We start from the raw sequence: 24,842 nt of genomic DNA on the forward strand, positions 1-24,842 counted from the left end.
TGGTTACACTTTACATTAACTACGCAATTTTGGGATGTTAGCAGTAGGTGATGAGTTATGTACTTTGTGTATTACATTGTATTTTGCAATGTTAAAAAGGTTGAAATGAAACTGATATTTTAGTTTGAATGTAACACAAAATGTGTTTGAAAATAGCTGCACATTAAAATCCTTACATAAAAAAAAAATCAATTAATCAAACATATATTGAAACAGTGCTGGAAGTAAGTAGAGGATTGTTTTAAAACCATTATTATAGAATTAGATTGATCTTATTATTAGAAAAAAAACATTAGGATATATAATACATTACTTTATACACGCTATTGTGCATAGAAAATTATTGTTTTTTCCAAAGTCAGTGTACCCCCTTGTAAAACTGTACTGAATGAAAAACATGCTCGAGTCTTAAGAGTTCATATCGTACCTTAAAATGTGGCATTCTTGTGTTACTATATAACATAATTGCATTGCTGTTTAATTTAATATTCTAACATAAGCAGTAATCTTTTTGTATATGCGTCAGATTCCCTGTTGCTGTATAATGGCTAGCAAAGCAGGTTTGCAAAAGAAAAAAAAAGCAATATTCACATATATTGTAGCTACATAAGTGCTATGATTGCTATTATGACTGCTTCATAACTGAAGGAAAATAATAAGTTGAATGTTTAATCAGAATTGAGAAGTAGTATGAAGATCCAATACAAGAACATGTCTTTGTCTGCCACACATACATAACAAAGATACAATACTAGAAAACCACCATGCAGACAACTGTACTTGTATTTGTGTAGATTTCACACATCCACTTCCATGCCATTTAAAATACACGATTCATAGTTTGATACGTTGTGTTCTTAATATATACACTCACACATATCTATCTATCTATCTATATACATTGAGGGAAAAAAGTACACTTTATATAAAAAAGATTTTAAGATGGCATGTGAAAGACCTGAGGTCTTGTCAAATTTAAATACAATAAATGACATATCAGCTTTGCATAAATATTCAAATGTATATGAATATGTATATATATTTCTTGAATGGAATATATAAGATGTTGTATAGTTCTGTCCGTCTGTCTCTCTCCCCCTGCACACCCACTTTTCTGGTTACATGTGTAAAACACGTGGAAGAACTCTTCCCTCCCCCTGCACATCGACTTTTCTTTGTCTGGTTCCACGTGCAAAACACGTCGAACCACTCTCTCCCCCACAGTCCTTTGCGCATCCCAGAATGCTTTGCAGAGGAAACGGCGACGTCACCCCCGGTGCTCGGTAACCCTACACTCCAAAGGTGGAAGAGGAAGTAGAGAAGCAGATGGCTGAGCCAATTCACATGCACATCCGGGACACTGCCCTCTGCTGATTGGACATTATTAACCTTTTGTTTAGAACTGTATAAAAATGCAAACCCGGAAGAGATCTGTAAGAAAGCTGTTTGAACACGAGTTCACTGTGGTTTTCTTCCGGGCCGGCCTGATTAAAGACTTCTTTACCATTTGCAACACAACTCCTGTGCTGCCGTTTTCGTCAATTCAAGAGGGTTTCTTCAGCATGCGTAAGGACATCAAATTTTATATACATAATGAAAAATAGATTTTGTAGCCACAATCTCAATTATTAGGTATTTATAGCCCAGATGAAGACACAGTAGTGTCGAAAGGTGTTGTTATTCAATACAATACAATACAATTCAATACAAATGAAAGTAATTTCCAGGTATGCGTCTAAATAACATTTATTTTTGTTGGACGTGGTTTTCTTCAAGATAAAATTGAGGAACCATGAAAATAAAATACCTTGATAATTTATGGAAAATAAAATATTGGATCATCAAATGAATCTCTTGCGTGCCCTCTGCATAAGGCTCACACACAAACACATGCACATTCACTTTATTACTAAAATCACAATTTACTTTTACTTTTGGTACTTGAGTACTCTTGAAATTAGCTACTTTTTTACTTTTACTCAAGTACTGTTTAAATGGTAGACTTTTTACTTTTACTGGAGTACTCAGTATGACTTCCAACTACTTTTTACACCTCTGGCCAGCACTGACGCTTCTCTGACAAGTATTTCACTGGGTCATCAGTAAGGCTGATGTCCCCATCTGCCAGGTAGGCCTCCACATCACCTGATGGTGCATGTGTCCTCATTGGATGTAAATGAGCATGTGCAGGGGGAGTTCCAGCTGCGTTTGCAGCTCATGTTGTCTGTTGCTGGCTTTGCTTGAGAGATGAATAAAGCCAGAGATGCTCCTGGCCTTGGAGAGAAGGGATGTCACAATCCTGTCCAGCACCAGTGCTTTGGTCACCACCAAGTGAAGCAAATGGGACACACAACAGATGTGTACATATTGACTCATGGCCTTCACCATGTTGGCTGTCCAACATGCTCTTCACACTCTCTTATCTTTTCCTTAAGGCAGCACAGAATGTTGTCTGATGTGTTCTCAATGTCCAGCACACTAACATTTAGCACCCCTGCTTTCCTCTGTACTGAAGACTCCCTTACACGTTCACACCTGTGCCCAGTAATACAGAGATATGCATGAGCATTCTGTTTGCTGGTCCAGAGATCAGTAGTTAGGTTGATGACACCTCCCTCAGCTGCCTGAAGTGACTGGACCAACACCCCTCTCATTGCCTCATACAGCTCAGGCACTACAGTTCGACTGAAATAGTGCCTCAATGGGATCTTATAATTGGGCTCTAGAAAGGCAACAATTGATTTGAAACCTCTCCTCTCCACCACAGAGAAAGGCTCAAGATCAGTGCAGATCATTTTACCTATTATCTCTGTAATTTTGTTTGATTGAGGGTGGTTTGCTGGGAATTGCTGCTTGGCTGCAAATGCAGTGAGTATTGGTGGAGACAAAGGAGAGCCCTCAGCAGCACCCACCTGAACTCCAGTGCCCTGAGAAGGAGAGAAAAAAGGCAAACAGAATGCTAGGGTATATTGTCAAAAGTGTAGAATTTAAAACAAGGTAAGTAATGTGAAGACTGTACAATGCACTTGTTAGACCTCATCTGGAATACTGTGTGCAATTCTGGGCACCACACTTCAAGAAGGATATTGCTGCTCTAGAGGCTATTCAGAGGAGAGCAACCAGACTTATTCCAGGTCTGAAGGAAATGTCCTACTGAGAGACTGAGGGAACTGAACCTTTTCACCCTGGAACAGAGGAGACTACGTGGGGACTTGATCCAAGTCTTCGAAATCATGAAAGGCATCGACCACATCAAACCAGAGGAGCTTTTCCAGATCAGCAGGGACACACGCACCCAGGGACACAAATGGAAATTGTGCATTCAAGATGGAAAACAGGAGACACTTCTTCACACAGAGAGTTGTCACAATATGGAACAAACTCCCCAGCAATGTGGTTGAAGCTGAAAATTTGGAAACATTTAAAAATAGACTGGATAGTATCCTTGGATCCCTTGGTTATTAATGGACACCAAATGAGCATGATGGGTCGGATGGGCTCCTCTCATATGAAAATGTTTCTTCTTCTAAATTTTAATTGAAAGTTTTTCGTTCAGGATATTCAAAAATTGGTCACAAATGTCATGCATATACCACAATGGAGAAGCCACCGACGCACCAATCCAAACCACTATGATGTGTTTTTTCTTGCGGATAGTTCATGGTGAACAGGAAATGTTCCTTGAAATAAAAAAACATGTATATATTATGTTTTTTCAAATGGGTGAGGATGCACAATTTTTGATTGTTGCATACGCCAGAGCATAGGACCCACTTTGGACTCATATAAATTGGCTGGCGTGCCCAATCCCACCCCCTTCCATGAATGCAGGGACAATGATAGAAGACCTTTGAAGCTAGTTGTTTAAATCAGAAACTTTTTGATTTCTGACAAATATTTTACTTAATTGTCAATGAAGACTACCATCCTGCTACCCCCTCCTTTCAGATTTAGTTTTTTTTTATTTTGGTCAAACAATGACAAAATGGCAATTAAAGTTTTCCTCATACACTAAAGAGAAACACCACTGAAGATGCACTGCATGTTAATTTTCTTATTAAAAATTCCCAACTGATTCAACACTTTGAAATGTGAGAAACAGCAGACATTTTCGTCTAACCAGACACATTCAAAGTGCACAAAATCAACAAAGCAGCATGGCACAATTTCCATGTCACATTTTGTGCATGTTATTCATTTTGGTTTAAAGTCACACGAGTAGAGCAAATTGGACGCTTACTTACATGCAATAAAAGCAGTCCAAAACATCTGCCATTTTAAAGGAATCGGCCAAGTGTTCATTTTTGCCACTATTGGCCGATAACTGGCTGTTATGTAGACTCATCCCTAGTTCCAATCTGTTTTATCAAAGCCTCCACAAAACAGTAATTTTGTTATGTTATATAATGAGTACTCTGAACTATCTCATGTTCTAATTTCATTATATAATGTCTCTACAGAAACAAGTGATCTATACAGTTAGGTCCATAAATATTTGGACAGTGACAATTATCATCGTTTTGGTTCTGTATGCCACCACACTGGATTCATCTTTGATTTGAGGGTAGTTAAATCAAAACTGGGTGAATGGTGTAGGAATTACACTCATTTTTATATGTGGTCCCCTCAATTTTATGGCCTCAAAAGTAATTGGACAAACTAACATAATCATGAAATAAATTGTGAATTTCAATACTTGTTTGCAAATCCTTTGCAGTCATTGACTGCCTGAAGTCTGGAACCCATAGACATCAACAGATGCTGGGTTTCTTCCCTGGTGATGCTCTGCCAAGCCCGTACTGCAGCTGTCTTTAGTTCCTGCTTGTTCTTTCTATCTAATAGTATTTCCTAAAGAGGAATATATGATATCAGATTTCTACAATATTTCTCTTCAATTGTAGTTTCATGCAGTATTGAGCAGACAAATCTTCTGTGGCAACATATTATCTATAATAGTCAGATACATCAAATTCCTAATCTCTGGCTAGAATGGGATACTGCAGACAACCAGAAGGAAAGAGCCCACAGATATGTATCCTGCAGGACTCTTCAAAATTCATCAAGAAATACCACATAAAATACTAAGCATAAACATCCAGTGCAGTTTCCAATTTCAGATAGCAAGAGTGTTGGGGTAAAATTGCTTTCCAGTAAGATACTAGCTAAAACTTGCTCTTATAAGGGTTTCCTTGTTCTTATTTGGATTTCTCTGCTCAGACTTATATGTGTGATAGATAGAAATAATTTCTACTGCCGTCGACATTCCTTAGGTAACGAACCAAAACTATATAACATGTTCTTATCAGTATAGTGTATGCTGTGTCCTTGGTACCAGTGCTTCCATGTCTGGAAGAAATATTGTTTCCCCAATTAGAAAGAATACCTTATCAATTATTGCTTCTCGTGTCTCGGAACTGCCCCGGGACATACAGTGGGGGAAAAAAGTATTTGATCCCCTGCTGATTTTGTATGTTTGCCCACTGACAAAGAAATGATCAGTCTATAATTTTAATGGTAGGTGTATTTTAACAGTGAGAGAGAGAATAACAACAAAAAAATCCAGAAAAACGCATTTAAAAAAAGTTATACATTTATTTGCATGTTAATGAGGGAAATAAGTATTTGACCCCTTCGACTTAGTACTTGGTGGCAAAACCCTTGTTGGCAATCACAGAGGTCAGACGTTTCTTGTAGTTGGCCACCAGGTTTGCACACATCTCAGGAGGGATTTTGTCCCACTCCTCTTTGTAGATCCTCTCCAAGTCATTAAGGTTTCGAGGCTGAAGTTTGGCAACTCGAACCTTCAGCTCCCTCCACAGATTTTCTATGGGATTAAGGTCTGGAGACTGGCTAGGCCACTCCAGGACCTTAATGTGCTTCTTCTTGAGCCACTCCTTTGTTGCCTTGGCTGTGTGTTTTGGGTTATTGTCATGCTGGAATACCATCCACGACCCATTTTCAATGCCCTGGCTGAGGGAAGGAGGTTCTCACCCAAGATTTGACGGTACATGGCCCCATCCATCGTCCCTTTGATGCGGTGCAGTTGTCCTGTCCCCTTAGCAGAAAAACACCCCCAAAGCATAATGTTTCCACCTCCATGTTTGACGGTGGGGATGGTGTTCTTGGGGTCATTCCTCCTCCTCCAAACACAGCGAGTTGAGTTGATGCCAAAGAGCTCGATTTTGGACTCATCTGACCACAACACTTTCACCTAGTTCTCCTCTGAATCATTCAGATGTTGGCAAACTTCAGACGGGCCTGTACATGTGCTTTCTTGAACAGGGGGGCCTTGCGGGCACTGCAGGATTTCAGTGTTTCACGGCATAGTGTGTAACCAATTGTTTTCTTGGTGACTATGGTCCCAGCTGCCTTGAGATCATTAACAAGATCCTCCCGTGTAGTTCTGGGCTGATTCCTCACCGTTCTCATGATCATTGAAACTCCACGAGGTGAGATCTTGCATGGAAACCCAGACCGAGGGAGACTGACAGTTATTTTGTGTTTCTTCCATTTGCGAATAATCGCACCAACTGTTGTCACCTTCTCACCAAGCTGCTTGGCGCTGGTCTTGTAGCCCATTCCAGCCTTGTGTAGGTCTACAATCTTGTCCCTGACATCCTTGGACAGCTCTTTGGTCTTGGCCATGGTGGAGAGTTTGGAATCTGATTGTTTGATTCCTTCTGTGGACAGGTGTCTTATAACAGGTAACAAGCTGCGATTAGGAGCACTCCCTTTAAGAGAGTGCTCCTAATCTCAGCTCATTACCTGTATAAAAGACACCTGGGAGCCAGAAATCTTGCCGATTGATAGGGGATCAAATACTTATTTCCCTCATTAACATGCAAATCAATGTATAACTTTTTTGAAATGTGTTTTTCTGGATTTGTTTGCTGTTATTCTGTCTCTCACTGTTAAAATACACCTACCATTAAAATTATAGACTGATCATTTCTTGATCATTTCATTTCTAAAGTTGTGTCCTGTGGAGGATCCACCATCCTGCACTGACAGCGCTGTTATCCTAGTCCAGGGATGATGGACTAGAGGACTGTTAGAATTAGGTGAACAGACTCCAAATGCTTTAGTGCTGTAACCAAGAGCTGCTGACTAATTGTATTCAAAATATACTGGACTAGAGGGCTGTACTAAAATATTGCGCTGTGCTGATGTGTGGCATCTGAAGCAGGACATCTTTGTGTTTGTGAGTATATCACTCTTCTTGTTGGTCTTTGTGTTGCTGTTATGATTGGAAGTGAATAAGCAGTACCTGAGAATCGGTGGGAATGATCAGTGGTACTACAAGACAGGATTTTTACATGTGTAATGAAGACAGGATGCCCGACTTATGGCCAAAGACAGAAAAAATAAGATTGTAAGAGTAAATGAAACACTAGAAGCTAAGTGTCTATCTCTCATAGTACACTGTATCAGTTAAACAATATGACTTTGAAACTATATGTAATATACAGTGGTAAGAAATATGAAACTAAAACTAACAAACTTAGAACATTAATTAATAATAAAAAAAAATAAAAATAAAAAAAAGGCAAAATACAATCTAGTCTAAGCCAAATGGCCTGAAGACAAATGAAAAAATAAGTCTTCTGTATTAGTGAAAGTCCTTAAGATACTTTGGGAAATTAATAGATAAATAATGATAAATAAGGGTAGTTTGAGATAATGCAGGCCACCAAAACATGCCCAACAAAACTAGTATCCGAATTTACTTTGGATATAAATTAGTATGTGTTTATTTGTACGTTTGTATTGCATAATACAGAATAAGATTAAGAGAGTCTTAAATAATGATGTAGCGTTATGTTGGGTGTATTTTGTGAAGAGCATGTTGGGCTCTGAGCTGAAGCACTGATCTAAAGAAGACCTCTCCCCCCCCAAAGTTATCAGATTTCCTTAGCTCATCAGCTTGGAACTGGTTTGCATCAAAGTGACAGTTTTGGGGAGGATGGCACCAAGAATGGGCCAAATAGTTTGGAATTCTGCTATGAGATGCCTGGAGAAAGGGGCCTGTAGGTGATAAAAACTCTTTGAAGTGGACGAGAGCCGAAATCCCGACATAGAGCTACGAACCCGGGCCAACCGGCATTTCCAAAAGATGGCATGGATTGACATCAGTCATAAATCAAGCCCCCCTCCAATAGGACACTGGGGGCTGAAACCGAAATCCAATCTCAAGAACTCAGGAACCAATCACCTATTGATCTGACAGACTATAAGGAACAGCGGACAGTCTTTCTCTCGCTCTTTCTCATCTGAACCAGTAACTCGCTGCCACAGCTCAACCTGTAGCTCTGTTGCCAGAACCGGAACCAGAAACCAACCAAGTCTTTGCCGGCAACAGAAGAGTTAAACTGGGAGAAGGAGATTGAGCCGTACGAAGAATTCTTTTAAAGGACTTTATTAAATAAAAGAACTTTACAGACTGCGCTGCCCGCCTGTGCCCACCTGATCAGTGGAGTTTTACAGCTGGACAATTGTCGACTGTATACGAAAGTGTCAGTCATTAATATAGCTATTTGAGTCTTAAGAAACTTGACCCTTGGAACAAACAGGGCCCTGCTTTCCTCAAAGACTTCGTCTTCAAGTAACTACGGTGGAACCCCTGATTACAAAGAAGATTTTGTGCACAACCTTGGAGCCTTCAAACCAGTGGAAAATCTGTTTGGAAACGACTCTACTTTCGCGAAACCCCAACTTCCAGGTGCATCGACTGAGTGGAAGTTCTTGGACAAAGCCGAACCGGACTGCCTTTGTTCCAAACCATACGGACCTCGTGCCGTGTGCCGTTATCTGAGCCCGAAGCCAGAGAGGCCTCTCTGCGACGAAGTTCAGATAAGTTTAACAGTTTGGAGTTCATGATTCATGAAATTTGAGAAATCAATTAGAAATGTTAATCTGTGATTCATAACTCTAGAATGTGTAATATCATTTAGTTTTCTTAAATATAAATGTGTGTTGCATTAAACTGTTTTGTTGATAATTTTAGAAATAAAATCTGTCAACGCCGAGAAATATCTTCTCATTCCTGTTTAACTGTTTAGTCTGAAATTGACACAAGTTAATAGACATTAGATTATTGGTGGCCCTGCCTATCCTTAATCATTGAATAATAATCAGTTAAGGGAAATTCTGGTAACAAGTAATGATAGGATCTTTCTCGGCACCTAAACGTAAATGAGACATATATATATAACGAGAAGTTACCTGACATAAATACTAACCTGCGTAGTTATTTAATGTCTGACTAATAATACTAACGAGAGACTCACCTTCGTCTTACTAACCGGTATTGTAGTCAATGTGTTTATAACCTTTTTTGTTTAACGATTTGTGTTATCATATGCGATCCCATGGTCTTTGATTTGGTCATGGAAGTGATTTGTCTTTGATTTGTTGATCTAGAGTTGAATTTTAATTAGTTTTTACCTTTTGTATAATTAGTGTAGTGCTACATTTAGTCTTTGTTTTGAATAAATTTGACAATTTATATCTTTGGAATTGGTGTCTGCGTCCAATTATTACAGAAATTGAGTTCTACAAGATTCCAGGATTCGTGATAAGGTGATACTATAAATTCACTTCTTTAATTGAAATTTATAAGTGTACCTTACGCTACAATGAATACTAATAGAATTGTAGTGTTTATACAGAATGCTATAAAAAACAGATCTGACAAATAAATAAATTAAATTAATGTATGTATAAATGGTTATAATACAAATTGATCAATATAATTGTCACGGTCTCCCCTGTTTCTACCTTAGTTCACCACCAGAGGTCTCCCTCTCCCGAATACTAGTTTAGTGCTTCTCCTTTCCTTTATCCAGTCAAACCAGTCTTTCCACATTCTTCCCTACCAGGTGCACCTGTTCTGTCCTCCTCTCCTATCATTGGTCAATCCTTCATTCACCTATCACATATCTTCTAAGGCAAGGTTGCCACACGGAAACCCCTTCCCTGGCTTGCCTGTCTGGCGCATGTTGGCCACACGGGCAAGGGGGGAAGATGTGTGGTGGAATGTCTAAAGCAGTCTTTTTAAATTGGTATGTCCCAGCGGTGAGGCAAATGATTGAAATGATGGGTGCTAGCGTTAAGCTAGGTGAGGGAGAAGAGAGGAGTGGGGAAGAGAAAGGTTTCTTTACATGATTGTTACGGAGCGGGTAATTGCCCTCACAGCCATTATGGCATTAATTATTATATCAATAAATGTGAGGAGCATTGCTGAGGTGAAAAAGAGGACCGATGTTTTAAACTCTCTGGCTGGTATGAAGGCGGATGTCATCTGTTTGCAGGAGTGCGGCATCCCGTTCCAAAAGGAATATAAAGATCTTGGACCCTAGGAGAATCCTTCTGGTCGGGGTCCAATGTGTCCCGAGCGGACGGGATTGCCGTACTCCTGAAAAACCCCTTCATAGAAGTAAAGACATTTAAGGTAATAGAGGCGGGCAGACTGGCCAGCCTCGATTTTAAATACAAGGGGGCTGTATTGTGGCTGGTCAATGTCTATGCCCCCACCAGCCAGAGAGAGAGAGTCCTCTTTCTCCCTCAGCTACGCCCGCTCCTGATCGGCACCTTACCAGTTATCATTTCAGGTGATTTCAACTGTGCTCTGAGGGATGTAGACCGGAGTAAGCCCCGCAATGATAGATCCAGCAGGGACCTCGCTGCGTTCGTGGAGGACTTTGAACTCTGCGACGCAGGTCGGGACCTGGTCCCCTTGTTCACCTGGATGAGTTCTTCTGGCTCCTCCTTCTCCAGGATAGATCTCATCCTCCTCAGTAAGCCACTGGAGAGGACCGCCATGTCTTCGGAGGCGGTCTTCTTTTCAGACCACAGGCTCCTGACGACAGAGGTGCTCATCCCGAGCACACGGGAGTCCGGGCCTGGGGTCTGGAAGCTCAACACCTCCCTGCTCGATGACCCTCGTGTTATTAAGACCTTTAGCAGACGCCTCGAGGAGTGGAGGACCCTGAAGGACCTTTTTGATTCTCCCATAGAGTGGTAGGAGATGGTGAAGAAAAGGACCAAGGGCTCCGCCCTCTATCGGGAGGAGCAAGAGAAGATCAAGGTCCTTTCCAGGGTCCGTATCAAGGAGGACGATGAGAAATGCAGCCGCTTCTTCTTCAAGAAAACGAAGGAGAGGCGGCCTGCAATGTCCTCCATGATCGACTCCTCGGGGCAGGAGGTAGAGGGCAGAGAGGCTGTTGAGACAGTGGTGCGGGACTTCTACAGGGAGTTGTACGATCAGAAGGTGGTGGATCAAAATCTGATCCATCACTTTCTGTCCCTGTTGGAGTCCCGCAACGAGGGGGACGAGGAGGCGGAGGAGGATCCAGAGATCACCACCACTGAACTCTCCCAGGTGATAAAGAGTCTTAACTCTGGAAGGACACCAGGTCCCGATGGGATCCCTGCTGAATTCTATAAGATCTTTTGGGAGGTGCTTAAAGAAGATCTGGCCCAGGTCTTGGGGTTGATGTACAGAGAGGGTAGATTGGCCCCTTCTATGAAGAAGAGTATCCTCTCCCTTCTTCACAAGAAGGGAGACCAAAAAGATCTGAGGAACTGGCGTCCGGTCAGCCTCCTGTGCACCGACTACAAGATACTGGCCAAAGCACTGACGCTCCGGCTGCAGCGGCCACTCCCTCAAGTCGTAGGTCCCGACCAGGTCTGTGGTGCCCGGGGGAGATCGGCGGCCGACAACGCCATGCTGCTCAGGGATGTCGTGGCCTACTCGAACGAGAGAGGGCTTCCCCTGGTCCTAATCAGCTTGGACCAGGAGAAAGCCTTCGACAGAGTGGGTCACGAATACCTGCAGCTCGTCATGGAGAGGATGGGTCTCGCTCTTGGCCTGAGGAAATGGGTTAAGATCATTTACAGCGGTCTAAGCAGCAGGGTCCTTGTGAACCGCCACCTGACCAAACCATTTCCGGTCAGGTCGGGGGTCCGGCAGGGTTGTCCCCCATCGGCCCTGCTGTACGTCCTCTGTCTGGAGCCGTTCATGCAGGCGATACGCCGGGACGTCCGGGTGACAGGTTTCCATCTCCCGGGTTCCGGCGGAGAGCAACTGAAGGCCCTGGCCAACATGGACGACGTGGCCGTGGTTTGCACGGACGCTCCGTCCGTGGCCAGGGTCGAGGAACTGCAGGACGGCTTCTGCAGGGCGACGGGGGCCGCTGTCAACAAGGCCAAGAGCAAGGTCTACCTCTCCAGGGCATGGCCTGTCAGCCGGGGCCCGCCGACCGTGTTCCCTGTGAAGCCGTTTATCAAGGTTCTGGGGATCACGATCGACGGGACCAACACGGGCACCCGGAGCTGGGAGGAGGCCATATCTAAGGTCCAAAAGAAGATCCACGGCTGGAGCACAAGGACCTTGACGATGGCTGGTAGGGTGCTGGTCGTAAAGGCCATCCTCTTCCCGATACTCCTCTACGTAGGAATGATCTTCCCCCCAGACAAGGTCATCGCAAAACTAGTGACCCGAATTATATTTCGGTTTGTCTGGGGGAGCAAAATGGAGAGGCTGAAAGGGGTGCAGATGGTGAAGGGTACCCTGGATGGAGGCAGGGGGGTCCCGGACGTTGTGCGGCTGATAAAGGCGCAGGGGCTGGCCTATGTGGTCAAGAACATCCAGGCTGCTGGCAAGAAAGTGAGTTTTATGAACCGCTTTTATTTTGCCAGCAGCCTGAGACCATTCGGCCTCTGCGCCATGGATAACACCGTGCCGCACTCATGGGATCCCCCACCATTCTACAGGGCGCTCCGAGCCTTTGCGCTCGAAGTAGGCCTCCATAAAGTCGTGCTGGCCTCCTGGGATTATAAGACCATCTGTAGCCAGATGAGATCTACCCAGGAGACCAGCCGGATAGAAGATTTCCCTCCCGAAACCTGCCGGTTTATCTGGGCTAACGCTACGCACGTTTGCCTCACAAATACACAGAAAGATGTCTCCTGGATGGCTGTGAGTCGGTGTCTCCCCACCCGAGTGTTCATGCACAGAAGGGGCATAGCTCCTTATGACACCTGCCCCTATAAGGGTTGCCTGGGGAAGGAGACGGAGGCTCATATCTTTAGGGATTGCCCCTCCGCCTGCAGGGTCTGGCTCCTGTTTTTCCCGTCCCTCCGCAGGTTTGCCGTTCCTGTGCGGACAACCGCCCAGCGGATTCTTTATGGCCCTGCCAGGGGAATAACATCTCCCTCCCTGAGGTGCTGGTGGCGTGTCGTCTGCGCAGTGAAACAGGCCCTGTGGGAGGGACGGAATATCTGTCTTTTTAATAAGCAGGAGCTGGACCTGATTGTCACCGTGCGGAGGGGCATGGTACTCATTCGTGAGTATGTCAATCTGGAGGTCCATCAGAGGGGCAAGGAGGAAGCCTATAAGAACTGGCATATACAAGAGCTGGGGGAGCTCAGGATCCCATGATGGGACCCACCTCCGGGGACGGTCATCTCCCCCTGCTGGAGCCCGAGTCCAAGATCTTTTAACTATTTTATGAATGAATATCTTTTAAAATGACTTTTAAAAAAGAATTTTAATTGTTTTTAAAGATTTAGTTGTTTTTAAAAACACTAGTTGTTTGGGTTTTTGTTTTTGGTTTAGTTTTGTTCTATTAATTTGTCAAATACATTGACCGTTTTGGATTTAATTTTAAATGCATTGGACCGTTTTGGTTTGTTTTTTATTTTTTTCCTTTTTAATTGTTTCTTTATTTTGTCCAGTGCATTTTCAGTTATTTTCAATGTATTTGACTTTTATGTTGGTTAGCAGTTTGCTTTTAGCACATTTGTTTTTCTTTTATGCACATGTTTAGTTATTTTGAATTTAATCACTATGAGATTTTAAAAAAATTTAAGTGATTTTAGTAATTGATTTAAAAAAAAAAATTAATCACAAGTATTAAAATTTTGAAATGTTTTTATTTGTAAAATGTAAAATACTTAAAACAATAAAACAGTATTTCATAGTAACAGTTCACACCAACTGCAAATTTTCCCCCTTGGTGTGTTTTTGTTCAAATACAAAAAGATTGTGTTCAAATATCTAAATGTTGTGGTTATGAATATATACTTGTAATAATGGAAATGTTTTCTAAATTGGGTTGAAGCCTATCTTTGTATGAAGGCTGATGCAGTACAGTAGCAAACATACTGTTAAGGGGTGCTAAAGAATAAACTGGCTAAAATGTGCAAACAGGGCTCAAATGTCCAGATACACTAATGACAATGAGACTGTCAGCAAATCGAAAAAAGAAAAGAAAGAAAAAAAGCTCTCTTTCTCTGCATGAGATTATTATGGGATGACTTATGAGACTCTCTGTCACTCCTCCCTTGTCTGTAAGGAAGATGCTATGTTGTTTATTTTTGATTGGGATTAACACATGCAATCGAAGCTGTCCATTCACAGGTAAAAGCTGCCCAGACTGAACCAGCCCAGCAGGACTGTCACCCATTTCAACCAGGTGACTGTGTACATCAAAGCACACAAGAGAAAGTCCTCCCTGCAGCCCAGGCGGACAGGGCCCTACCAGGTGCTCCTGACCACCCACGCAGCTGTGAAGTGCCAAAGGGAAACAACACAGGTGGAGACCAGAGGGATGCTCTCCTTTACTCCTGGATCCTCTTCCTCGCTGCTTGCAGGACCATCATCTGCGCCATATCAGACAATGGACGTCTTCGGTGCCCAGCCAATGGGATCATCGCTGACTGAGGAAATCAGTCCAGAAGCAGCTGACATCATCATCAACTTCTAGATAACGAGGCCAGCGCAGGGCCAGAGCAGTGGCCCACAAGGAGTAGCCGGACGCACGAGTCCACAAATATTGAGTGATGTGCTAGTAACCTCTCCCCTTCCACATATTGACATCACAGACACTAACACTTACACTGATCAAATACGACTGAGGATTCGACAGCGACAACAAAGCCACCTGACCAGTAGAAACGCCTACAACCCCAATCGAGGAACAGTGCTGAATCCTGATGATGGCCGTGGTCGGCCTCACCCTTCTGATCATTGATCCTGATGGTTCTACTGCAGCGATCCAGCTGAATTGAATGCCAACAACTACTGTCCCACGGTGGGACACAAATAACAGCCGCTCCACCTCCCTGAAGAGAGAACAAAAGCCTGATGACCGTTTGCTGCATTCAAGAAATGCATGGTGGACAATATGTAACTTCACTGTTAGACAATGTACTAATGAATCATGTTATGTATGCGCTGCTATTCAGATGGTCTTTATATTGCCTTAATTGACAGTGAGAACCACGGACGACCTCCTAAAAGGCCAGATCACATGACAAGACACAAGAGGGCTTCGGTTGACACATCAGTATATGCCATACCTGAAGAACATCGCCTCACATATAGGGCCAGGAGATTCTGGACTTCTGTCTTTTCTTCCTTCGGCACTGTGCAGCAATGGCACATTATTGAACATTTACATTATAGATTAGCGCAATTTACAATGATACAATAACAGCTCTTGAAGTGGTTAACACTGAATTAACAGCCACACGCCTCATGAAAACTCAGAATTGCTTGATCTTAGATATGCTCCTTGCTAAGGAAGGAGGTGTGTGCCATATTGTTGGGGATCACTGTGTTTACAGAATCTGATCAAGAGGGCTTACTTTGTGATTAACATGTCCAAAATGTCTTTTTATATCTAATGGTTGAAACAACTTTTCGCAATTTTACGAAATTAATGTAACATGTTCATGTTTCATTAAAGAGGGCAACTGTTGGGGTAAAATTGCTTTCCAGTAAGATACTAGCTAAAACTTGCTCTTATAATGGTTTCCTTGTTCTTATTTGGATTTCTCTGCTCAGACTTATCTGTGTGACAGATAAAAATAATTTCTACTGCCGTCGACATTCCTTAGGGAACGAACCAAAACAATTATTGCTTCCCATGTTTCGGAACTGCCTCGGGACATATACCAAGAAAATATCATCCAGGTTCGGGATGGCCCCAAACCTCCTTTGAAATATTGCTTGTAGATGTATAAACGGCTGTGTGAAACTTTCAATAAAAGAAGATAAACGAACAGACATTGTGTCAGTGACTTTACTTCCTGGGCCTGTCTCCTTCTGAGAGTCTACACTGTTACTGGAAGCGCAAACTGGGGTGCCTGATTCACTGGGACCAGAAGGGTTGCTTCAACTGAAGCATTGTACCTTATCACAAGAGTTTAATGAGCAGAAACATACCTCCAATTTCTCTGTTTGCGGCTCTCTGTAGGTCATCCAAGTGCTGTGAGAGTTCTGGAAGGTTTAACCTCAATAGGTCTCGGAAAACTGCCATATCCACAGACAATGCACGCAAGTTGTTGGCGAAGTAACTGTCAGGGAGGACCTTGTCAATCAGGTAGATCATTACCTGGAAATAAAGATACAGAAACTATGATATACGGTACTCAACCTGCAAAAAAGAGTTCATAACTTTATTTCTGGGCTTTTGTTCTTTACATTAATCTACACATTTAATAATTAATTGACTGTCTTTCTGATAAAATGTTAAATGTGTTTTCTACTTCGCACCCAACTGTGAGTTCATTGTTATGGAAAAGATACAGTACCTGTAAATTTAATCTGCATTTGCATGAAAATATAGTCAGTTCACACTACTGTGGAAGTTTAGACACATGCTCGTAGGTAACTAATAAAAATGCTCTGAAATTGTACTATGGATTCCAGGGATAGTGTGTATATTATGGGTGTCTAACTGTTTAAAAGTGGAACAGATTTTATGCTAATGCCCTGCAATTCTACATTATTTGCAGTGGTTGTTACTAGCCTTATAAGGCACCTCAAGCACTTTAAATAATCAAATGCATTGCTAGTATGTAACAAAATAAACACACTGTCTGAGACATCTTATCATTATGTTTGTTTATTCATAAATACCAATACTGATTGATAATAAAAATGATTATTTCCTCTCAGCATCGAACAATCTATACAGTGTGTTTGAAGTCTCCTAAAACCAGAAAAAGCTTCTCTCAGCTGAAGTGGATGAGCATTAAATGTAATCCCGGTTATCTGCAAAAGAGAATACTACTCAAAGGCTACCTTAAGTTACCATGGTACCTCATACAAAAAATGTGACTATCAAAGCTGCCTATAGGCCAGTCTGCATGTCATAAAACAGCCCGTCCTGTTTCCTGTTTGTATATATTGCTCTATGCGGCAGGGACATGCCCATAGCCCAGAGCCCATAATGCCCTCTCTGCCCCCTTTACCGGACCCTCCCCGCAAGTGCTATCTTTCCGATTATGCCACCATCACAGTCTGCTCCTCTGCCCCCCCTGTAGTATTTCTGCTTATTCCAGCAGTGCAGACTACTCCTTCATCTTTGCTGGGAATCAGAACTCCCAAGCGACCTTGCAACCTTAAGGTAGCATTCTCTTTTTCAGATAATTGGGGTTGCATTCACAATTATCAAAATTATCAAGTCAAGAATACTACGCAACAGGTAAGGGGTTCATGTTTAACCAAACCATTGCAAGGGAGGAGTGCAGCAAAGTGGTAAGGATGCCTGACCCACAGCCGACACCTGTTAAGGGGAGGCCTCTACTCAACCAGAATTTTTTTTACACAGAATACATCAGGGTAGGTCCCTTAAGGCCATACCATGAACAGCCCCAGGAGAAAGTCATGATCTACCGGGATACAATAAATAACATTAACTGGGGCAGAGTATAGCTCCTCCACACTACAGTCAGACACTACCAGAAGAGGCCAGTTTGACAGTTAGTAGGAAAATATATTTGAAGGTATGTGCCATGTAATAAACGGGTTTGCCATGTGCAAAATGAAGCTTAGAAAAGGATGGCATTCCAGCACACATAATAAAAATAATAATAATAATATTCTTTATTTATAGAGCGCCTTTCATACCACAAGGTTCAAGGCGCTGCACATAATCAAAAAATAAGGTAACAGAACACAAAAATTGAAATCAAAATTAATAACACAACATGAATTAATTTAAAAAAAATGAAAAACATAATAAAAATCGCAAACAAAAGAGAAAGATATTTAAAACAACTAAAAACAACAATATATAAAATCAAAAATCTAAATTATAAAAATAGGTCTTAAGCCTAGATTTAAAAAGTAACTACTGTAGGTGAGCCTCTGACATGGTCGGGGAGAGAGTTCCACAGCTGCGGAGCATAAACACAAAAAGCTACCTCTCCTTTCCTCCTGAGCCTCACCCTCGAAATACAGAGGAGGCCACTATTAGTCAACCTCGATGCATGCCAGGGCTGATAAAGAGGGTAATCTGGTGCAATTCCATTTAGTGCTTTAAATATAAGCAATACAATTTTTAAATCAATTCGATATTTCACTGGAAGCCAGTGCAGGAGTTATATGTGCTCTCCTTTTGGTTTTAGCAAGGACCCTTGCAGCTGCATTTTGCACAAGCTGCAGCCTTAATAAAGCTTGGCTAGTAAGTCCAGAAAAGAGAGCATTACGGTAGTCCAGTATACATTAAATAAAAGCATGGATTACTTACTGGATTACATGGATTATCAGCATCAGATCAAGACAAATTATCTAACTTTGGCAATGTTTTTTAGATGATAAAAACATAGTTTTGTAATCATTTTAATATGTGACTCAAAGTAGAATCAAAGATAACACCCAAATTTCTCACTTCAGACTTAAAATTAGGAGTTAAGTCCCCCAAACATATTTTTGATAAATCAATTCGTTGCCGAGAGCCTACTATCAACACTTATCAGAGTTTAATTGCAAAAAATGTAAGGACATCCAAGTTTTGACATCAGTGATACACAGTAAAGCTGATGTTGTGCTAATGTCCCTAGGTTTCACAGAGATGTATAACTGTGTATCACCAACATAGCAGTGGAAATTTATGACATGTTTATACATGTTACCTTTAGGTCAGATTATTCATAAAGAGAATAAAATCGGACCCAGAATCAAATGATTCAATTTCTGTAATATTTGGACGCAGACACCAATTCCAAAGATGTGAATTCTCAAATGTATTAAAAACAAAGATAAAATGTAGCACTACACTAGTTATACACAAAGGGAAAAACTAATTAAAATTCACTCAAGATCAACAAATCAAAGACAAATCACTTAAGAAAATAAGAACATAAGAAAGTTTACAAACGAGAGGAGGCCATTCGACCCATCCTGCACGTTTTGTGTTCATTAATATCTAAGTGATCCAAGGATCCTATCCAGTCTATTTTTAAATGTTCCCAAACTTTCAGCTTCTACCACATCGCTGGGTAGTTTATTTCAGATTGTGACTACTCTCTGTTTTCCATTTTGAATGCCTTGAAGCCCAATTTCCATTTGTGTCCCCGGGTGCGTGTGTCCCTGCTGATCTGGAAAAGCTCCTGTGGTTTGATGTGTTCTATGCCTTTCATGATTTTGAAGACTTGGATCAAGTCCCCACGCAGTCTCCTCTGTTCCAGGGTGAAAAGGTTCAGTTCCCTCAGTCTCTCCGAGTAGGACTTTCCCTTCAGACCTGGAATAAGTCTGGTTGCTCTCCTCTGAACTGCCTCTAAAGCAGCAATATCCTTCTTGAAGTGTGGTGCCAAGAACTGTACACAGTATTCCAGATGAGGTCTAACTAGTGCATTGTACAATCTTAACATTACTTCCCTTGTTTTAAATTCTACACTTTTGACAATATACCCTAGCATTCTGTTTGCCTTTTTTATTGCTTCCCCACATTGTTTGGATGGAGAAAGTGAGGAGTCCACATAGACTGCTAGGTCTTTCTCATGCATTACTTCATCTAGTTCTGTACCTCCCATAGTGTAATTATAGTGGACATTTTTGTTACCTGCATGTATTACCTTGCACTTGTCCACATTGAATTTCATTTGCCAGGTGTCGGCCCACAACTGAATATTATCTAAGTCCCTCTGAATAGCCTGTGCTGCCAAGATTGTATCTGCTGAGCCGCCTATTTCAGTATCATCTGCAAATTTGACAAGTTTACTAACTATCCCAGAGTCCAGATCATTAATATAAATTGTGATCACAATTTGCCATTGGTTATCTAACTAGTGTCCCTCTGACTCTATCTTGGTCATTTGAAAATATCAAATCAATGCATGCACTGTCTCTGATTTGTTCCCTGACAAATTGAGTTGGAAAGCAGTTTACCATCTCAACCATTTCTATTTCTGCATCTGTAGTCCCAAATGGGCTTTCCCAGTTGTTTGGGAAATTGAAATCACCCATGATAACAGTAACATCCTTGCTATATGCAGTCCTGATTACATTGTACAATACAACATCTTTCTGAATTTCTGAGTTGGGTGGTCTGTAACACACTCCTGCCATTAAACTTCCAGATCTTTTATTCAAAAGCTTAACCCACAAAGATTCTGTATCGTTACTAGGATCTAATTTGAGTTCTTCTGCCTCAACGTCATTTCAGATATATAATGCTACCCCACCACCTCTTTGATTTTGCCTGTCTCAACTAAACTGTGTATCCTTTCATCTTTTATTCATCCACATCATTTTCTGTAGGCCATGTTTCTGTCACTCTTACAACATCATAGTTACCCGTCAGCACTGTGGCTTCTAGGTCTAACATCTTGTTCCTTATACTCCTGGAACTGAAGTACAAACATTTCATGACTTTCTTACTAGCAGTTTCCCTTGGTTTTCTTTCCATAGTGAAATTATAATGGACATTTGTATTACCTGCATATAATACCTTGCACTTATATAATACCCACAACTGAATATTATCCAAGTCCCTTTGAATAATAATTGCATCAAGGAACTGTGCCTGTTGAGTTGGAATGAGACAGCTTTTCTCTGGGTTGACCCAGAGACCTAACTCGATGAGGTGGTTGAGGATCAGAGCTGTGTGGCTCAGAACCTGCTCCCTGGAATGTGAACTATCTTCTAGATAGTTGAGAACACGGACCCACTGACTGCACAGGGAGGCTAGCACAGCATCCATGCACTTGTAGAAAGTGTGTGTGGCTAGAGACCAGCCGAATGGAAGGACATTCTACTTGTATGGAGAGGTAGTAGCGGGTTGCCCATTCTCTGTGTGGCACATGCCCCCAGCCCTGAGGTGGCACGGTGCATGTGGTGATACAAAGGCGGAGATCATGGCAGGACAGGTGGCTGTCTGGCGTTGAGCCCTCTGGCCCGGGGCACCTACCATAGGGGATGGACTAGAAGTGCGGCCCAAGATTAGACCTGCGCCAATTGCCTAGAGTGATCTCTCGCCTGGATGGATCGGTCCAGCATAGCCTTACCATGGGACCAAATTTGAAGCCCCGGGAGATGAAGATGAGCGGTCAGCATCCGGCACATGCCACGCCAGTAAGAGCCAGTGAGCTGTCACCATGGCGGCCAATGAGCAACAAATGGCACATGCTCTGTGGCACATTACAGATAACAACAGGTCCTCCTGAGATTGAGCACCAGTTTCTCGCTACCCCAGAGTAGCCTGAATGCTTGAGCTTGGCTCCGCTGCTTGAAGTGTGATTGCTTTCAATCTTGGCGCTTGTATAAAGGTAGAGCAGCACGATGTAGTCAATTCATTTCAGTGTAGAATTGCAGTCAGACCTACACAGCCCACGCAGTGCTCCCTTAGTAGTGCATGGTACACCCGGCACAATACTGTGCATGGTACACCTGGTTGTGACTTTGAAGACGGTCTTTGAGCAGAGGCAGCGGTCGCAGCAGAGAGCCTCAGAGAGCCCTCCTACTGCTACCGGACTTCATAGCAGAATTCCACTCCTCCTGGAACCTCTCTGCAGCTCCTGGCCCATGTTGGTGTGTGCTCGAGCTACAGGATTGACAGTTTCCACTCGTGGACTCCACATGGTCTGCTTTCTATAACTGCATTAACCCCTGTCCCTTTGGGTAGACTTCACGACTTGAAACATAACCTGTAAAATCTGATGTGTAAAAAACATGGTGATCAGGTGATAAGTGCGCAAAAGTCTCAAGATAACCAAGGCTTAATACAAACTACACAATTTTGTCTCTGTCTTACAGGTGTGCTACTTTGCAAACCAACAGAACACATTTAACCGGTTTCCATATTGCAATTGTAATTTTAAAGGACTATAAAGTTGAAGTATCCTTATTTTGGTCTATCTGTATTTTCAAATCCCACATGTATTGTTATTTTTCATTGTTTTAAATCTGCCTTTGGCTTTATTTTGCCTGCTTTTTCCTCCCAAGGCAGCTGCTCTGACTTGTGCTGACAGTGCTACTTGCCTTGTTTAGCATTTTTGTTAATTTACTGACTACTACCTGTTTGTGATAACCAGTTGTTAAATATATATATATTTATATATACTGTACGCTATATGTACACATATAAAGTGTATTTTAATTTTATAATATTTATGTGTTTTAAATCCTGTCGATACGCGTCAGCTGTTTATTTTATTTAAGCAATTTTTCTATACATTTAGGTCATCGGTCTTCTCTGACACTACTGCCTGTTTAAATAAATTCCTATAGATATGTGTCAGTTTATTTTTCTCTTTTTGTAAGGATGTTGAACTGCATTTCTTTCCCTGTGTGTCTGTGTGAACAAGGTCACTGTCTTACCCCTGATACCTAGAAGAACAGAGTCTGATAAGAACCAGTTTTCACCAGCAATTTGGGCTTGATACATCATACAAACCCCCCTTATATTAAACATTACATTTTCCCCGGTTTAACCATATATGGGTTTTCCTGAGCAGTTGTCAGGCAGGGACCAAGCTTGCACTCATCACAGGACAGACATGTGGTCCATGTTATCTTTCTCTCCTGTCTGGTCTGTATAAATGTGCCTGATTGAAACTGTATCTTGGTAGAGAAACCTCGCAGAGACCGCCTCCGTGTGTCTTTCTTCCCCAAGCTGCTCATACGAATAAACTTTCTGATCAACACTCAACACTCTCTCAGACGGTTTTATTAAAGGGAAAATATCCACAAAGAAGATGGATTCAGCAAAGGACATTTGTAAATATAAGATCAGTCTTCTCTACCACTGTGGGTTGTTTGAGAAATAAATAATGTATCGAAACACAGGTGAGCCCCTGAACAACTCCCCCACAGAACTACATCTGAGGTTTGAACACCCAACAATTTTGGCTAGCAGCAACTGCAGACCATAAGTGATCTGAATGTTATGAATGTTAAAGTTCAACAAATAAAAATATGACTTGAAAGAGATTGAAATACAAGACATTTGCAATAAAAATGTATTAATACTGGATAGAACCAACCTTCAGTGCGTCCCCCTCATTTCCTTCCATGACTTCAAGGATGAGAGCAGCAAGCACATTGAAGCCCTGGCAGTATCCCACAGCCTTATTCCAACGGGCATAAGCAAGCAGGACCCGTTTCAGTACAACACGGTCCTGCTCTGCCTCCTGGCCACAGTAGGAACTGCAGCCGGTCCTGTGTAAATCCTATATGAAACATGAACAACACAGATTTCAGCACCCTTCAACAGCATCAATCATCATCATCAGCAAGGCACTGATACATATATAAGCACACAATACCTACACATACACACTACTGGTCAAAAGTTTTAGATCACCCCCATTTCTCCAGTTTTTACTGAAATTTAAGCAGTTCAAATCCAGTGAATAAACTGATATGGTACAAAGGTAAGGTTAAAATACTGAAAAATAATGTACATTTCAGAGTTATGTACTGTGTTACTACACCCTCTGAAGCATTATTTGTTAGTGTTACGCACAGCTCCTGTGCATAGAAGTTACACTGTATTTCTACAATTCGCTCATCGTTTGAAAGCTTATTCTCTTGTCTATCAGAGCGTTTCATTCTAAAACACATCCGATTTACAGTTTCCATGTCACCTGCCATCACTCAGAGCCCGACAGTGGCACTGGTGGTGCTAACATTTTTCACCACGATAATGTACTTGCAGTCCATACAGAACCAATGACTAGACATATTTTATACATTGATTCAGATAGCTTTAGTGAAACTGGTTTAAGCCCAATTTCCATGTGTGTCACCGGGTGCGTGTGTCCCTGCTGATCTGGAAAAGGTACTCTGGTTTGATGTGGTCGATGCCCTTCATGATTTTGAAGACTTGAAGTCCCCATGTTGTCTCCTCTGTTCCAGGGTGAAAAGGTTCAGTTCCCTCAGTCTCTCCGAGTAGGACATTCCCTTCAGACCTGGAATAAGTCTGGTTGCTCTCCTCTGAACTGTCCACTGTCCACTTGTCCACATTGAATTTCATCTGCCAGGTGTCGCCCCACAACTGAATATTATCCAAGTCCCTTTGAATAGCCTGTGCTGCCGAGATTGTATCTGCTGAGCCACCTATTTTAGTATCATCTGCAAATTTGATAAGTTTGCTAACTATCCCAGAGTCCAGATCATTAATATAGATTAGAAAAAGCAAAGGCCCTAGTACTGATCCCTGTGGAATTCCACTAACAACCTCACTCCAGTTAGAAGCAACTCCTCTAATTGACACCTTCTGTTTCCTATACATCAAACAGTTCATAATCCATCTACTTACATTACCCGGAATGCCTACAGCTTCCAATTTGAGGATCAGTCTTTGGTGTGGAACCTTATCAAAAGCTTCTTGAAAATCTAAGTATATCTTATATGCAGACATCCGCAGGCTCTTCAACAGTCCCCCCTCCTCTCCTATTACACCCAAACCTCCCACCGATCAAGCTTCCTTTTCTTCATTCTCACCTCTCAGATGCTGAAGTTTCCACTCTCCTCCTACGTCACAAACCTACAACATGTGCCCTGGACCCTCTCCCTTCTTGCCTCCTGCAAGTGACCGCTCCTGATC

At 42.0% G+C, this 24,842-nt stretch overlaps 1 protein-coding gene across 3 annotated transcripts in view; it reads right to left on the minus strand.

The window, feature by feature from the left end:
• tbc1d30 (TBC1 domain family, member 30) overlaps nt 1–24,842 on the minus strand; it is a 104,243-nt gene that overhangs the window by 39,899 nt on the left and 39,502 nt on the right. For all 3 annotated transcript variants that reach the window (XM_066719441.1, XM_066719439.1, XM_066719442.1), the window contains 2 exons: nt 23,278–23,463; nt 16,232–16,400 (listed from right to left, as the gene is read on the minus strand). In XM_066719441.1, the coding sequence (XP_066575538.1) occupies nt 16,232–16,400; nt 23,278–23,463 (355 nt within the window). The remainder of the gene's footprint in view (nt 1–16,231; nt 16,401–23,277; nt 23,464–24,842) is intronic.

The sequence above is a fragment of the Amia ocellicauda genome, chromosome 12 (assembly GCF_036373705.1).
Source record: "Amia ocellicauda isolate fAmiCal2 chromosome 12, fAmiCal2.hap1, whole genome shotgun sequence".
Lineage (NCBI taxonomy): Eukaryota > Metazoa > Chordata > Actinopteri > Amiiformes > Amiidae > Amia > Amia ocellicauda.